The following is a 16,996-nucleotide window of genomic DNA, read 5'->3' on the forward strand; positions in this document are numbered from 1 at the left end:
TCCACAGGTCTCTTGTCACCTAAATCTGATGACGGCTACTGTTTTTCTCCAGTGATGATGACCTTGTGTCCCCTACACCTAAAAAAGAATATTGAAGTGAAGTGTTGCAGTTTCTTTTTTTTTTCTAAGAAATTCTAGCAACCAGTTATTTGATTTTCACATTCTCCCTTGGCAGAAAAGAAAGACATCATTGTTGGCGAGTTGGCCACAGAAGAGTGAAAAGAGAGTGAAGCCAAAGCAAGGTGAGAAGAATGAGGCTGCAAACAGGTCAGCAGTCTGTGGTTCCATCCAGCCTCCAGCACTGGCTATAGATTGTGAACAGTGTGTGTGTGGAGTGCAGGTTGTATTCCTGCTGTGGGGACCTAAATCTGTTTACACACTCACATTATAGATGTATATCCCCAATGGAGTCCAAAACAGCAAATTCTGTTAATATAAATTGTCAAATTTTTATGTTATTTAAGGTTTAAAAAGGTGGACGTTATTGATGATCTTGGAGTAAGTGAAAAGTAAATGACTGTAATGATCTAATGTCAAGGATTCAGAGCTACCCTTGTGTGTGCATTAGCGAGAATTACAAGGGGGGAGTGAGGCTACTGCAGTAATACATTGGCACTAATCTGTGAGCCCTAACCTTTTGCCCTTCAGTGATATCTTTCTGTCAACATAAGGCTTGGCCCGATGCTCTTTGTCATCTGAAATGTGGCTTAGCCATAACAGCACAAGCTTCTCCTTGTGAAGCCTTGCTCCTCTGACTTTTATCAGCAAGGCAGGCTCTGAGTGTGAAACTCTAGAGATGTTCAATCCCACAGGAGGAGGGCAACAACAACTAAACAATGCTCCAGCAAGTTGGGTCAATAAGCTAAAAGGACCCTGTGTGCACCCCTGTGTAAGCTGGAAGCGTATATTTGTGTCTGGGTACCTTTACTCCTCCCAACACATTTTCTCGTTGTGAACAAAAAGCTCAATCTTTGTCTTGTATCGCCATAAAGCTTTTCCCCAGAAGGCACTTGGCTTGTCCATGTGGGTAGCTCTAGCTTTCAGTTGAGCTTGAAGGTGCTGATTTTGGAGCAGGGTCTTCTTTATTGTTCTGCAGCCTCTGGTCAATGGTGATCTAAAAGTCTCTACACTGTGGACAGTGATGCTCGTAGAAATGCCTTCATAAGACCTTCCCAACTTGTGTAAATCTTTAATTCTCCCCTATAACTTCTCCTCTCAAACAAATCCTTTTTATTCTGGCAAAGAGAAACTACCAGTCGTAGTAAATCACCTATCTCCCCCCACCACACTCCCTGCTGGTGGTTGATGCCCTCAGCTGCCAGTGCATTGGTGTTCTGGGCTGGACGCTCAGGTATGCACCGGCTCATTCTCAGTGGCTGCTTGGCAGATCCAGGCGCCCGTGGCTCAGTCGGGCCCCTTCCGGGTGTTGGGGGCCCTCGGGCCTCTGGGCCCAGGGCTTGGACCACTCTGGCGCGGGTGGCTGCCAGCGGAGCCTGCAGGCTCGTCACTGCAGCCCCCTCTGGCTTCTGCACTGTGGCTCCTGGGTGATCCCACATCTGGGGCTCTCTTCAGCTCGTTCCAGGAGGGTGGCACGGTTGCCCCTCCAATGGTTCTCCTTGGGCTCTTGTGATCTGGGGGCCTCTGGATGTCTGGGGCCTGGATCTCCTCCATGCATGCTTCATGCCCTGGGGGCGGGGCTATGTCTTCTCTCACTGTCCCTCTTCCCCTCTGTTTTTCTTTTCCTCCCTTTCCTATCCCCCAGTTATGTCTGTCCTGTCAGTAATAAATAAAATAAAATAACAAAGGTCAATAAAATGGACCAATACGGCAAAGCCGTGATGAACCACGGTAAAGTAAATCTGTTGGGTATCTTACTTGGCCTTCAGACAAAAATTCTGATTGCTGAAGAACCAAATGGGACAGGCAAAAAACAAACAAACAAAAAAAACAAAACAAAGCAATAGACCATGTAGAACCTTCAGTACCACTTATTATTATGACATTCATGCCCATGATGAGTCTACATTAACTTTAGGTAGGCCATATTTTGTCATTTGAAGACTGTGAATTGGATTTACTGCTCTACAAGATGTTGATAAAAACAGATTAGTAGTTTTTCCATTGTGGGCTATGGTCACTAGAAATAATAAGTTTGGTAAAGATTTTTTTCTAAAGGAAAAAAAAGAGAGAGCGAGAGGGCAACCAAGTAAAGACAGGATATCCTGCAAGTGCAAAATGCCCTTTTTGTCATTCATAAAACAACAGCAAAGAAATTGATTAAGGTATTCTTGAATTATTACCTCTGAAATGTAAAGTGAATTAAAATACCATCACCTCCACATCACTCGGGAATGTGTATTTAGTTCATTTCAACACCGCTCAATATGGGTCCATTTAAGAATCAAATATTTTCTTATTACTTGTGGAAGTCACACACCCATTCTCTCTCTCCCTCTCTCTCTCTCTCTCACACACACACACACACACACACACACACACACACACACACACACACACACACACAGACTCATATACAGTGGCTGTCTGTCCCCTTGGTTTCAAGGTTACTTTAGAGTTCCCCTGTTGCTCACAACACATTTGCATCAAACCACCAGCTGCCAATTAACAAACCACCTCTCTGTTAATACACACACGTCACTGTCAATTAGAGTCATGGCTGATCTCTCTAACAACAGAATAATACAACACACATACACTGACAGACAACCACTGTATCACAAGCACCCTGCAGGGAGAGCGAGGTCGGCTTTAGATGTATGGAAACTGTCAAATAACAGCTAATGCTTTAGAAGGGAAAAAATGAATCGGGCAAGTGAGAATGGTGCAACAGTGCAAGAGGGAATGTTCTGTTCCAGTATTGAGGCTTTCAGGATTAGCTTTGTCATGCTGTTGCGAGAGTAGAAACAGTCATTGGTTAAATGAACCCTGACAGAGTGAACAGACACACAAAACACGGCATGAGTTGTACACATAAAATAGCATGGCAATAACACTGTGCTCAAGGCATATTTGTGGAATATTAGATAGATTTGTAGTCTGTATACATGTTTGACTACACACACAAATGAATTCAACTAAAGTGTTATGCGTATGCTGAATGTGCCTAATTTAGCTCCATAACAGGGACTCATTTTTTGCAAAGAGGAATTTTATGCTATAGGTTTTCAGCAGCAAAGTACAAAAGCCTCAGAAGAGGAGCAAATTGCTGCAGGACACACATACTACACAAGCAGGCACATATAATTCTTCTCCTCCTGCTATCTGGTCCACAAACATGCACGCAGTCTAGAATGTGCACATATACACGCGTAGCATAATGATAATTTCCTCCATGCAGCAGCTAAAAAATTGAACTATTTATTATTGTCAATCTTGAGACAGCACAGTGCAGGCATGGTAATGAGAATTTATTAATGTCCACTAGATGGCACCCTCTTCCTTTTCATTTCCAATTTAACTTCTCATTTTTCAGCTGATCAGCCGACTCTGAGGTACACAGAACTACATGCATGCTAAATACTAAACTAAGATAAAGGGCACTTTACCATATTAGATATATTTGACCACAGAAAAGCAAAACAAAACACCAGCAGCATTCTGAGTCTGTGCATTCACTTAGCTTTGATGTTAATCAATCGTTGCCATGTGGCAGTAAAGATCTGCCACCTACCTGTGTTACATTTTGTTATGTGCTTGGCTTTGTCTTGCACAATGTGACTGTATCAGCAAGAATATATCAATCAAGCGATCAATCAGTACCACTCAGCTTGTGGGAGGTTGACTGTACCCACTATGCATCGAGTCGTACGGTCAATATAGTGACCTTCAAGAAAACTAAAGATTGGGGGAATATAATCAAAGATATTGGGCACCAGAAGGTCCCAGCCATACATTGCAAGTGAGACTGGCTTCTCCGTGAAGCCAAAGGAGGCAAAAGGAAGATCCTTGCAAGCTTGTTTGTTTGACATATTATGTTTGACATATTAAGTGGTTAAATAGTTTTTTATTTAAATTCAAAATTAAGTTAAATACAGAAACTATCACTCAAAAAGAATCCTCAATGTGACCTTCAAGTTTTTCTAATTTTTAATTTATACGATATCAATACGATACTCCCGGATAGACTAATAGTTAAACTGCAGGAAATCGGACTTCCTTCTTACCACCTGCCGCCTGGATCAGAGACTTCCTCTCAGACCGTGTACAAAGAGTTAGAGTGGGGCCTCATCTTAGCTCAGCCCTCAGCCTTAACACCAGCTCTCCACAAGGCTGTGTACTGAGTCCCCTACTGTACACACTGTACACACATGACTGTGTTAGAACCCACCCAGACAACGCAGTCATTAAGTTTGCAGATGATACCACTGTATCATCTCTGGGGGCTCATCTCTGGGGGAGATGGGATGGCGTACAGAGCTGAAGTTCACAGGCTGTCAGATTGGTGTGTGGACAACAACCTGGACCTCAATACCACCAAGACAAAAGAACTGGTAGTCGACTTCAGAAGGAGGAAGTCCGAGCTGTAGCCTGTCAGCATCAACGGGGAGTGTGTGGAAAGGGTGTCCAGTTTCAAGTTTCTGGGTGTGCACATAGACACAGACCTCCAATGGAGCTCTAAAATCTCTGCGGTTTTAAAAAAAGGCCCAACAGCGTCTCCACTTTCTGAGAATCCTCAGAAAAATGGACCTGAAGGACCTGTACAGCACTCGCTGTCTCAAGAGGGCACGCAGCATCCTACAGGACTGTACACACCCAGGACACCAGGTGTTTAAGCTGCTGCCGTCTGGCAGGAGGTTCAGGCTGCTGAGGTCCCAGACAAACAGACTCAAGGACAGCTTTTACAAGCCTTATTCTTCATTTTTTATTACTAAGTTAAGTTACTGTGTTGTGTTGTTTGTGTTGCATTGTGATGTGTCGTATCGTGTCGTAGTATGTATGACTGTGCAATGACAATAAAGAGTTATCTTATCTTAACTTAAACTAAAAACTAGCTTTGCCATTAAAAAAAAATCCTTCAGACCTCCAATTCAGTTTTAAGGTTAGCTCAGCAATATTTTTACAGTTTCAGCAAGAGAATTTGAAACGTGTTTTATTCTTGTGTAGAGCAAAGAGAAAACATGGACAGTGAACATTCACTTTAGATTCAAATGAATAAAAACTACAAATCCTGCTTTCATAGCTATTAATGAACAGTATAGGTAAAGAACACATTAAATATCTCATGGGATATGATCTAAATATTATAATTGTGTGAACATCTTTGTTAAACTACTATCAAACTAGAACATTTAATAAACACTATAGTTAGAGCAACTAGTTGTTTCAAAGTTAAAGGTGTAGTGAAAAGGCGAACGCACTGAATCGTGAACAAATAAACTTCCCATCTGATGTTGTTTCGTAAGGCGCACGTAAACAGTGCTGGGACACAATGACGATAATTCAGTGTGACTACTTCTGAGATGTCTACTGAGGAGAATTGAGACTGGATGTTGGTGCTAAAGACTATCATTTCTTCTTGCCAGCTTTCTTGTCTTGCTTGTTGGGTGGCTGTGCGGAAGCAGAGGTGAAGGCTGCTTGTTTTTCCAGAGCTGCGGACTGGGCCTCCTCCAGAGCCTCCTTCTCTTCTTGTTCCTTTTTGATGCTTGCGCGATGACGGCTATTAAATGCTTCGCACGTATTGTGAAAGTTCTTACAGCGCTGCTCAAAGGCTGCCTGGAGACAAGAGAAATGGCAGCGAGAAAGTAGTTAAAGAATTAGAGGGAAAGGCAGCTGACTCCTTTTAACTTTGATAGCCACAGTGGCTCATTTCTTTCTGTTTCATTACATTCTTCTCCCTCTCTGTCCCTTACCTGCATGTTTTGATACATCTCCAGCTGACATTTCATTAGCTCCTTCCTTTTGAACGCCTCCTGTTTTCTGCACTCCAACACATGCTCTCGGACCAACCGGTAAGTCTGGATCTTTTCAGTGCGCTCCCTCTGCTGGGCCTCTTCTATGTATGAGTCCATCACCACTGGAGAATCCTTTTGGTGTCTACATGTATGCACAAGAACTAAATGTATACGGTGTGCACAGCATTTTTCTGTCACATGAATGTATACCCATCTAATGAGAATGAATAGAAATCTGAAAATATGTTCAAGTACTTTGTACTATAGCACAGTGTCATTACATGCACTGTAGCTACTGTGTCAGGATCAGGTGTTAAACAAATTTTTGGAGAGGGAAACTGAGGATATAGACACGCCTGTGTGTACACAAGTGTGAATCTTGATGTGCCTGACACCCTTTAATAAACTTAACACATCTCTTTCTCTGCTCATATTGCAGGCCAGTGTCGACAGCCACCATTAGCTGGACACACGTGTTGGCACGCACATGCGCACGCTCACAGCAGGAGAGCATGGAGAGGTGATGGGAGAGGGGCACATCTCATTGGAGTAACGAGCTCATAGTGTCCCTGAAATAGCTCTCTAATTAAAAGACCCAAATATCATCTCATTTATCCTGGAGAGGGATGGACAGAGGGAGAGATGGAGGGAGGGAACAAGAGATGGTGTCAGGGAGAGTAATGGGAAACCCAGGGGGGACTGTGGAGGGAGATTCTTCCCTTTAAAACTCTTACTCTGACAATACAGTCACACACAGGACATAGACCAATTTGGAAAGCCATTGGCTAGTCTGTTGGCTTAACCTTTGGTGCTCAATGTGGAATTTGGGGGGGATTATGGTGAAACTGTTTCCTAACTATACTCGATCAGTTTACACTGTACAGTATGTATCTATATGCAACCAAGGTTAAGTGAAATGTGATTGGTCAATTGCTAAGCGACTTATATGAAAACCAAAAAGCCCTTTCCCTATTGATGCTCAAAATTAAGTGCAAATAGTTGTTTACGATGGGTACACATAGATGGGCAGCAAACTCATAGTTGCTTGTAATCCTAGATGTGCATTGATATCAAAGATATTTAAAAATTAATCTCTTGGTAATCGTCATGAATTGCAGGTTAAAGGACCCAAATGTATACTCTGGAGGCAGAGGGATAAAACAGAAGGTAAGCCTTTGTTTCACAGTTCAAACTAACAATGAAAACTAGAAACCCAAACTCTAAATTAGCCCAGCAGATCACAGAAAGAAAACACACGGGGAAGTTAACACGAAGACAGAATTATTTATACACATGGGGAGAGCAGGCAAGGAAAGACAGCTGAGGAAAGCTAGACACAGTTGTACACAATCAAGACAATGAGGTTGGGGGAAAAGTAAAACGGGAAATAACTAAGAGTCACTAATCACAAACAGACTCCATAAACAGTAACTAGAACTCAAATGCAACAAGAACAAGAACAAGGCACAAAAAGCACAAATCAACCAAACATAAAACCCCTGAAGATGACGAAGAACTCGAAATTCTAAGTTAAGGACACAGGGAAGGTTAAATAACACAGAATATAAGGAGGAAAAATATGCTAACTAGCCTTTAAAGGAAACCAGAGTAACATTAAAGTAGAAATCAGAACCAAAGATTAACCCACACAATAATGCCAGCCTCAAAATATAGAAATCAGAACCTAAAATATAAACAACAACAAAAATGTAGCTGCAGTAAAAACTCTCGGTGACTGTTACTGTCAGTCCTTCAGTAACTGATGTCAGTAGTGGAGCTGCTGTATTGTCATTCTGAGGGCTGAGGCACATTTAGCTGTGCTGTTAGAAACTGAAGTCAGCTATATAAGAGGAGGAATGGCAGGCTCACAAATGTTACATTTGTGTATATTTTTAATGCATGAATAGCCTGTAAATCCAAATGTTTAGAGATTTCAAAACAATAAACTACTTACTGTTTTTGCTGTGTCATGTACTAATCACCCTGATGTTCAGAGTACCCACTCAAATCAAGTTACTATCAAACACTAGAATATGAATGATTAAGTGCAAAGCTATCAATTCATCCATATTCCTAACTATTTATCCTATTTAGGGCTGCGGGTTAGAATTTAGAATCACCAGTTAACCTGAGATGCATGTCTTTGGTCTATGGGGGGAAGTCCAAGTACCCAGAATAAACCCAGACAGAGAAGGGAGAGTTTAAAAGGATAAAGAAGAAATAAACAGCAAAATAATATAATGCTTATTATGTAAATAATTTCATTACATTCTTAAAAATGAAAGGTACAGCTTAAAAAACATTATGCCAGTAGCCGTACTAAATAGCATCCACCTTATCTCCATACATTACACACACTGCTGTAGCTTGAAGTCCTTGCATTGCCCTTTCAGGCCCTGTTAAGTATACAATGTAACACTGCTGTTCACACTGGACCAATGAGAGCAAAGGTCATAAAGACAGGAAATTACTAATAATGTTCTGCAGATATTGTATGAACCAATCTGTTCCTGAGAACAAGAACACCGACATATTCACCAACCTTCCAGCTCTTAATTCACGTCCACAAATCTACATTAGGTAACTAGACTGCATCCTGCATATTAGCCACAGGACCTCAACAGGGGGAGGAAAATGCAAGCATCTGTTTTAAAATACAATGAGATGATGTAACTTTCTTTGTTGGCTGTGTGTCATTTCCCATCTATATCGTCTAAGCTTGCATGCTGGGACAAGCTGAACAATCAAATAGATAGTGAAAGAGTGAAAAGGGACAGAGACGGAAAAGTATAGCAATGGAGAACCTGGTAAAGTGACTGTAGTCCATGTGAGGAAAGGAGCAGGGGGTGTCAGTCAACTTCTGATTGGATGCACTCTGAGAGATGTCTTGACCAGGTCTTGAAGCATCTATAGAAGTACCAATAGGACAAGCTCACATTACCATAAACCATATGAGTTCACATAAATATGTTTCCATTTTTAAAGATTCATACCATTGTTTTCCTCTGTAGCAGCATCACCACACTCTTTTTGCTGCACTTGTTTAAGAAAATGGAGACGAGACTGAAAAGCCTAAAAGCAAGACATAGTAAATCATTCTGTCTGAAGCGTATGTTTCAGTGTAGCCCACTTAAATAAATACATAAAAATAAATAAATTAGAGTACATTATATATTCTAAAAGAAGACAGAATATATTAAATTAAAAGGGTTACCTTGGCAGAGCGTCCCGGCTCGGCCATTTCCCATGCTTTTTTAATGGTTTTAATCTGGTCTATTCTTTCTGTGTCTCTCTTAACGTCGATGCCTTTTGCTTTGCTGTTGTCCGTGACAACACGTAGCATCCAGTTTGGTTTAGTTAGGTCAAGGCTCTGCACAGACATTTGCACACAGAGTGCAAAGAACCCACAGAAAAAAAATAACACATGCTGAGACACACAAACACTAGAGCGGAAGGTCGGTTTGCTAAAGTGCGCATGTCTACTTCAAACTTAGTTTTTTTGCCTTTGTTTTACACAACAGATAACTTTTAGTTTATTTGGAGATCGCTTAGTGTCTTTTCTCCATTAAAGTTGCACTTACCATCAAATTTTAAATGAAAAACGAAGGAGGTCAGTATTAGAAAAACGTTTAAATGTCACCGTGCTTAATGTGTGAATTTATTGTGTGGCACAGCTTTGATCAAAATGCTGCTATTATGTGGATCATAGGTTTATTGAGTGGTTCTGACTGATGAACCAAGTTCTTATCTGAGACTATTATTCACACTCACCATGCAGATTATGTTATCATGAATGGTGAATGTGTTTCAGACATCCTGTATACAGGCAGGCCAGAGATTTGGTTCACCCTGATATGCATTGCCTAGCATTTCATAGCTGGATGAACATCTTTGGAGAGACGTGAACTACACTGTCAAAACAAATGCCTCCATCCTGTACTCCTCAAGCTACAACAAGACCTCTGTGACATATCTTAGCACCTTCTCTTAACTTAAAAGTCGCTGTGAAAAATACATTTAGGTAAACATGGCCTTCAATCTGAGTGGGTGACTGTATAAACATGGGTATATACATGTGAATGCATGCATATACCTTTCTATAAGCGCTTTTATATTTCTACTCCTTATGTGCAGTTGACAGACTTGCAGAGTTGCGGTGTTTTGTCTTTCCTGTACCATACTGTTGTAATACATTACCGTTTCATTAGCGACAGCTGGCTTCCCCTTGTCTCCTTTGGTTTTGCGCTGGGTTTTGGTTGCATCAGACTTGAGGCCATCACGATTTGGTGTGCTAGTGGTAGATGAACGCTTTACATCCTCAAGCTTATTTACTGCATTATGAAGCAGAGATTAAGAACATTAACATTTTCTGTTGTCTTCAGAAAACCTGCTGTGCATTTAGCTTCATAAATACTTTAACTACGGTGTTCACTTTACATTAGATCTAGATTTAAGTTATTTAATGTCCTTATTGGGAAATGCTAAAATTTTAGATTTTTAAAAAAAAATTCTAATGTGAAATGTTAGAATGCTTCAGTTTTGAATGCATGCCATGTCTATAGACATTCAACAGTATCAGATATTCACATTCTACTTAAACAATTAAAGATGGGGACTGCCACACAAACAGCAAAGGTGCTGTGCGGCTGAATGTATGCTAGATGGCACTGTTGCACTTTAAAAACTGAGTCAGATTCAATCCCCAGCTTAGATGAAGTATTAACTATGAGTCTCACTTCTCTGATATAAAGGCGTAATAATCCATCATTTAGCTGACACCCTGCCATTCTGCCTGAAGAGCTTTGGTGAATACTCAATGACTTACTCCTATCTCAAGACATAAAAAAAAAAAAAATCAATGCTAAAACTGGATGTAAATATCAATCTGTGCTGTTGGAATTTATCCCAAAAGGATCCTGAAAACTGATTTAAGTTGGACATGCTTGAAGAAATTGTAAGAAAAGACTGTTGTGTGTTCTCATGGTAACGGTGCAAAGAACTGAGGCTGACTCCTCCAACAGTAGGACTTTAGGCAAATATGTGAAAATGTGCATGCATTCAAAAACATAAGCAGTGCAGTTTTTGTGTTAACTACAGATTGTTAAACAGCTTGTTAAAGAGGTTTTGAGGCTTGGCGTGCCATGTAGTGCGTGCGTATCCATGTAGCATGCAGGGAGCATGATCAAGGGCAGAGGCTCACCACTGAGACGGAGTTAAACTGGATGAAATTAATTCACTTTCCTGCTGAGATATTTCCCAGGACACCAGGGGGCAAGAGCCTGCTTCATTTGACATCCCACTGACCCATTTTCATAAGCTTAGGGAAAACATAGACGGTTTTGTATGGACACTGGCATATAGATAGATATGTGGGCTAATGTGAGCATAAACTGGCAAAAAAAATCTTAACATGCAGGAAAAACGACATTTAAAAAGACAGAAAAACACTGTCTATTTATGGCAGTCTCAAATGACAGTGTTCATTTTACACACTGACACGCACACACACCCAAACACACATGTCACCTGTAGATTTCATATCATGCAAATGGAATAACTGAATGGTTAAGTACGGGGAACCTTGGCATCAGCTCTGGTGAAAACACAACAGAAATTCGGTGATAGCAAGCTTGCTTTCCTCTCCAGGCATTCATGCACGCTCTCCCCATGCAGCAACCCGTTCAAATCAGCATCGACAGATGCTGCGATTATTTTATCCCCTTCAATTTTTTATTTTTTTTTAAGAAGCTTCAACCAATTTCAAAGACGTGATTTTTCAATTGATCCAATTTGTATAGCATGATTAAAGGCAGAGAACCAAGAGCTGGTGGCAGAGGACGGGATTACTGCCACAGCCAGCGACCACTGGGCACAAGAAATCACACTCTATGATCTGCAAAAGCAGCTGCATTCATTTGGCTTTCATTACAGTTGTGATTACAGGCCCATGGCAAGTGGAAGCAAAGAATAAACTGTGCCTGCCTTGGCCCCTGACACTGCCTACTGAGTATCACTCACATTTCAGACTGAACACAAAATAAACTGTGCGAAAACAAACATTAAGGGCTTAGTAGAAAATCCATTCAGAACCAAGTGCTTAAATGCTGACAAAGTTTTGATAGAATAATAAAAATGAACTGCTTTATGGCCCATTACAGTCCTATCTGTGAGAAGATTCATGGCACTATAGTGAACAATCCAATCATATGTGTATGTTTTCCAGGAAAAAGATGCAAAAAGGGTTTCTTTCCTGGCTGCCCCCTTGGAAACTGATGTGGTAATAGTAAATGCCTTGAGTATGTACCTCTTGTCTCATTGTTCTCCAAGTCTTTGACTGAACAAGCAAAAGCCAACTGGGATTCACTCAGATTCCAAGTCTTATAAAGCACCTCTGCCTGCACCACGTACTTGTGAACCTGTGAAACATGGATGAACAATGTAAAACACCTGCATCAGAGTACAATATAACGCATTACACACATACAAAAAAAGGCATATACGACATGATTTATGCAGGAATCAAAACTATGAACTAAAGCCAACACAACCTGACAATATACTATAAACATCTGCATCAGTGTTCATGACACAGGGAGACAAAAAAGACCTAGAACCCACTTTGCTGCTGTGGTAAACAATTAAAGTGCATGTTCACCACAAAAACTAAGTGAAGGCAGAGGGCTGGTTAGCCAAGGTTATCTCACGTAACACCCACGTCCATCACACTGAACAGAAAGGACAGAATTCAGACAAAATTCCAAGAAGTAAATCAAGCGTATAAAGAAACAGAAAAAGCACTACAAAAAATAAAAGTGGCATATATTTAATTTTTTTCCCATTCGCTTACATATATCTTTGAGTCCCTCCCCCAACTCACCCTACACAAGTCTTTACAATTATTCCACCATTACGATGCATCATTGTGTGTGTTGTGAGTCCCTGTGGCAAACAACGCCACTCTATTCACTCACCCTCTGCTTTAAGTCTTTATCTGCTCTAAGCTCTAATCAATAGCTGCTATCAGTGTCATCCGACATTATCTGTCTTAGTGCTACTGACTCACTGTGTTCCCAAAAAAAGATTTAAAAACACACATGGCGTATCCAAAGCGAACGTCTTAACAGGTCTGTAAAAATACATGTTTTTGTAGCCTTAATTCACTGCTTTAACTGCGGCATTAACTGTGTGTATTTGTAAAAATTTGCTGTGTGTATTTGTGAGTATTTGCTGAGGAAAAGCAACTATTATTCACCAGATGCATCACTGTAAAAAAAATCACCACAGAAAAGAATGAATAATAATAATAATAATGAATGACAATAACTATTTTTCATTTTCCACTGTATGCCTGTGCATGTGAATATGTGATGATACACACCTACAGAGCATAACATATGCTTTTGCAACCCTTAAACTAAGACAACAGGTGTGTTAGATGGGGGGTCTTCAGACATTACAGTGAGTCATAAATCATGCACAAATCATGGCTCCCTGACAAGCACTGATAAGTCAGACAGTAAAAAAACAACACCCCTCCAGTTTCTGCTACTCTCCTCTTCTTGTCAAATTGTGTCTCTGAGAATGTGAGTGTGGGTGAGACTAAATTTGCGTGCGTGTGTGTGTGTGTGTGTGTGTGTGTGTGTGTGTGTGTGTGTGCTTACAGGCGTAATCTGGCAGAAAAAAATGATATCAACAGGCAGCAAGCACGTGGGTGAGAGAGACAGAGAGGGAAAGTGAGATGCCCATGAAAGTGAGAATAGTTAAGTGTTTGAGCAATAGCAGATACCACGCAGACAGTTGTCAGTGATACCATAGTCTCTGTGGGAGGCTGGTACTGGTCAGATGAGGAGATAGATTTTTTAACTGCGCTGTCTTCCCCTTCATTTTGCTGGAAAGTGTTCTCCGAAGGAGACTGCTCCTGTTTATTTTCTTCAGTGTCTGTAACAGAAAGAGAAATCTATTAATGCTGATAAAAGACAAGAATAATAAATATACTAGGAAACATTTTATAAACACTCTAGCATCTGGTCCAAATAAGTGCAAAATTCTAAAGCTCTTCTCCTATTATTTTAACATTTAAAATTAACTCTGAATAACAGGTAGAGTTCCAGCACATTAAGAACGCTTGCTCGTGCTTTCCGAAGTGGTTCAAGGGCGGTTTTGTGTACAATTTGGTTTTAAAATGAGCATACAACAGCAGAGCTTTCTCTCAGCATATGAGAGAACAAAAAGTGCCACATTTAAAATGTTTTCTGCAAAACGAAAATCATACTCAAAAGGTCGGGAGGAACATGGAACTCTTTTAAGAAGGATTTTGTAGAAATTGCTGGCCAGCTGTGGATTGTTGGACAGCTAGAAGATGAAAAGAAAAACGAAATAAAAGAGTAGGAGGAAAGATAATCCTCTTTTTTTTTTTTAAGTGCAGCATATGTTTAAAACCCCCCAAACCCTAATATTAGCAGTGTTGACTGCTGAATCCGTTTTAACATTAGTAGCATACCACCTTCCTCATAAATTTGACGTGTCTTGTGTGTGATTGTCTTACACTACACTACAAATGTTACTGTAAGCAGAATAAAGATTCAGGTTTGCTGTTGGCAGACTGCAGTAGCTCTCACCAATTAAAACTGCAAGGTGGAATTTCAAGAACTACTGAACAACTACGGTCACAAAAATTTACTGAAAGAAACAGTAAAACTGTGAGACAGTTAAATTGGTTTCATATGTCGAGTGTTAAATTATGAAACACAGATCATCACAAGCTTTGGTTACTGCACCCAATGACACCTCACCTTTGTTCACCAGGAAGAAAAAAACAGGAATCACCACATGGCCCTTCCCGGTTTTGCCAGCTACTTGTTTCTCATGGTCCAGAATGGATAGACGTATCAATACATCTGGGTGGGAAGTCTGAAGCTGAACGGTTGCTACAGTGTCTGTTGTTACATGTACTCTGTAACTATAAAACATTTCACATTATAGCATTAAATTCTCAGAGCATCCCTGCTTTTTCCATTTTATTAACATTAAAAAACAACACTGTATGCCATATAATTCTCTTACCAACAAATGAGATTTTTGTTATTTGGAATGTAATAATCCCGTAATTCCTCTACTGAGAATTCACTAACTGGGGTGTCGCGGGACAGCTTTGGAAGTGGTTCCTTTGAGCCGATCAAGCACATCCTCCACTTTGCACCAGAAGGGGGTAATTCAGGTGTGATAGCTTCCGCTACAAAGGTATAACCAAGCTGGGCCAGGGGATAGAAAGTTCATCATAAAATTATAATTTTATTTTAGAAGGGAGGTATATTGGAAAGAAAATATCAATACCAAATACTATAATAAAGAGTTTTAAAAGGATTTTTCTATATATAATACTAGAAAAGTTCAAAAAAAGCACCACGCAAAAAATTCATGTTATATCCACACACCTTATTGGGTTGATAGACATGGGGTGCTACTCTGTTGAAGACCGTGTTTACCTCCTCTCCTGTGTCATTATTTATGACGTGCAGGAGACAATTAGGGATTGGAGAGTAGACCTTTGGTATCACCAGCACCTCCTCAGAAACCAGGAAAATCTCTCTGTGAACCAGTAAAAAGATCAAGCCGATAATATATCAATATATATAATATATCTAGCACGGCTAGGTAGCAAGGTTATAAGAGGACATCATGCATTTCCACCAGGGTTTTCCAAGACAGCCTAGGAATTCTCTTTCACTGAGTTTATAATGTTCTCTGACCTAAAGACCAAGACCCATGAGTTGGCTGTGTCTGGAAGAGAGACAGTGTAATCAGCAAAGGCGATTTTAGTCGATTCATCTCGTAGACATGGGTAGAGGTCCGCTTTCCTCTTAGAATTGTTGATGATATGCCTGTGCAAGAAACAGAAAGTTCAGAGCACATTTAGAAATTTCAGCTTAAGCAAAAACTATGTCATGAATACAGTTTTAATTTAAGTAGTTAATTTAAGTATTCATTACAAAGTCCCAGAAAACAATCTATGCCTCTTTCATAAGAAAGAACCAGGATGCACTTTGCTTTTCAGTGTGATCTTTGACTTAAGTGATTATTTATGTCAGCTAAGAAAACCACCTCTTCATCCGCCGTACACACATTGACCGAGCTTTTATTGCTCATGCACACACACATGCATCCCCAGGCAGCAGGTCATTCAGCAGACGCTGGTAGCTGATTGGAACGGGGAGAGTATAAACAGCAGATGGTACCACTGGGAAAAGATGGAACACAATGTGGAAAATGCTCCCTGCATGTCCCCCACAGGCTGCCACAACCAGGAGAGGGAGCAGATTCTGGACATGCAGTGCAACAGAGAGGCTAAACGCATGCCATGCAATATACACAGCATTGGCACTGGAACGCATTTGCAGCGCTTTCATATACTTTCAAATATTTGTGTTGACAAAAAAACCCACTACGATTGCTAGACTCACCATGTAAGCGCACACAGTCAGTACATTTTTATTACTTAGTCACCTCTGTCATACACTTTGATAGACCTCAGTTGTTCATTTACCTCAGCAAGAAAGCTGCATGTTTGTGTGCATCACATTCAATTGTCGACCACACGGATGAAAGGATCTTGGACGCATTGAGGTTCTCCTTCGTTCCTGAACGACATGAGCACACGCACAGAAAAGTAGCCTCCATTAAAGATGAAAGAAAAACCCATGTTGCTGTCAAACGCATGAAAAAATCATTGAAGTTGACCTAGTTCAGAGTGGGAAGCAGATATTGCAAAGTGCATTTTTACTTCATCCAGCGATAGGCTGATAGGAGAAGATTATTCTCACCTTGACACTTAATTTTCACACTCATCTCACCTGAGAGGTAAGCCCTCTGACAGAACGCAATTTTTGACAAGAAATCCTGCATACTTGCAAGTATGCATGTATTAGTAAATGTGTGCGTGTGCACAGAAATGCTCAGAAGAGATTGTTTAATGCTGTATTTTTTTTTCACATATTCACATGTGGCAAAAGGTATCCCCAGTTTTTCCCGCCACACATCCTTACCCTCAGCTCTCTTTTCTAAGTGGCACTTCAAACTGACCAGCA

The 16,996-nt window shown here is 40.6% G+C and overlaps 1 protein-coding gene across 10 annotated transcripts in view; it reads right to left on the reverse strand.

Annotated features, from left to right (window-relative positions):
• Positions 1–5,093: 5,093 nt before the first annotated feature.
• The window catches only part of adgb (androglobin), a 39,527-nt gene continuing 27,624 nt past the window's right edge, over positions 5,094–16,996 (reverse strand). For 9 of the 10 annotated variants that reach the window (XM_076873876.1, XM_076873877.1, XM_076873875.1 and 6 more), the window contains 13 exons: positions 16,456–16,549; positions 15,662–15,793; positions 15,347–15,500; positions 14,976–15,163; positions 14,705–14,871; positions 13,699–13,850; positions 12,217–12,328; positions 10,110–10,243; positions 9,127–9,282; positions 8,906–8,984; positions 8,717–8,819; positions 5,871–6,054; positions 5,094–5,733 (listed from right to left, as the gene is read on the reverse strand). In XM_076873876.1, the coding sequence (XP_076729991.1) occupies positions 5,527–5,733; positions 5,871–6,054; positions 8,717–8,819; positions 8,906–8,984; positions 9,127–9,282; positions 10,110–10,243; positions 12,217–12,328; positions 13,699–13,850; positions 14,705–14,871; positions 14,976–15,163; positions 15,347–15,500; positions 15,662–15,793; positions 16,456–16,549 (1,862 nt within the window). In that variant the 3' untranslated portion in view covers positions 5,094–5,526. The remainder of the gene's footprint in view (positions 5,734–5,870; positions 6,055–8,716; positions 8,820–8,905; positions 8,985–9,126; positions 9,283–10,109; positions 10,244–12,216; positions 12,329–13,698; positions 13,851–14,704; positions 14,872–14,975; positions 15,164–15,346; positions 15,501–15,661; positions 15,794–16,455; positions 16,550–16,996) is intronic. The other variant, XM_004541738.4, reaches the window with a different exon arrangement.

The sequence above is a fragment of the Maylandia zebra genome, linkage group LG15 (assembly GCF_041146795.1).
Source record: "Maylandia zebra isolate NMK-2024a linkage group LG15, Mzebra_GT3a, whole genome shotgun sequence".
In the NCBI taxonomy this organism is placed as follows: Eukaryota; Metazoa; Chordata; class Actinopteri; order Cichliformes; family Cichlidae; genus Maylandia; species Maylandia zebra.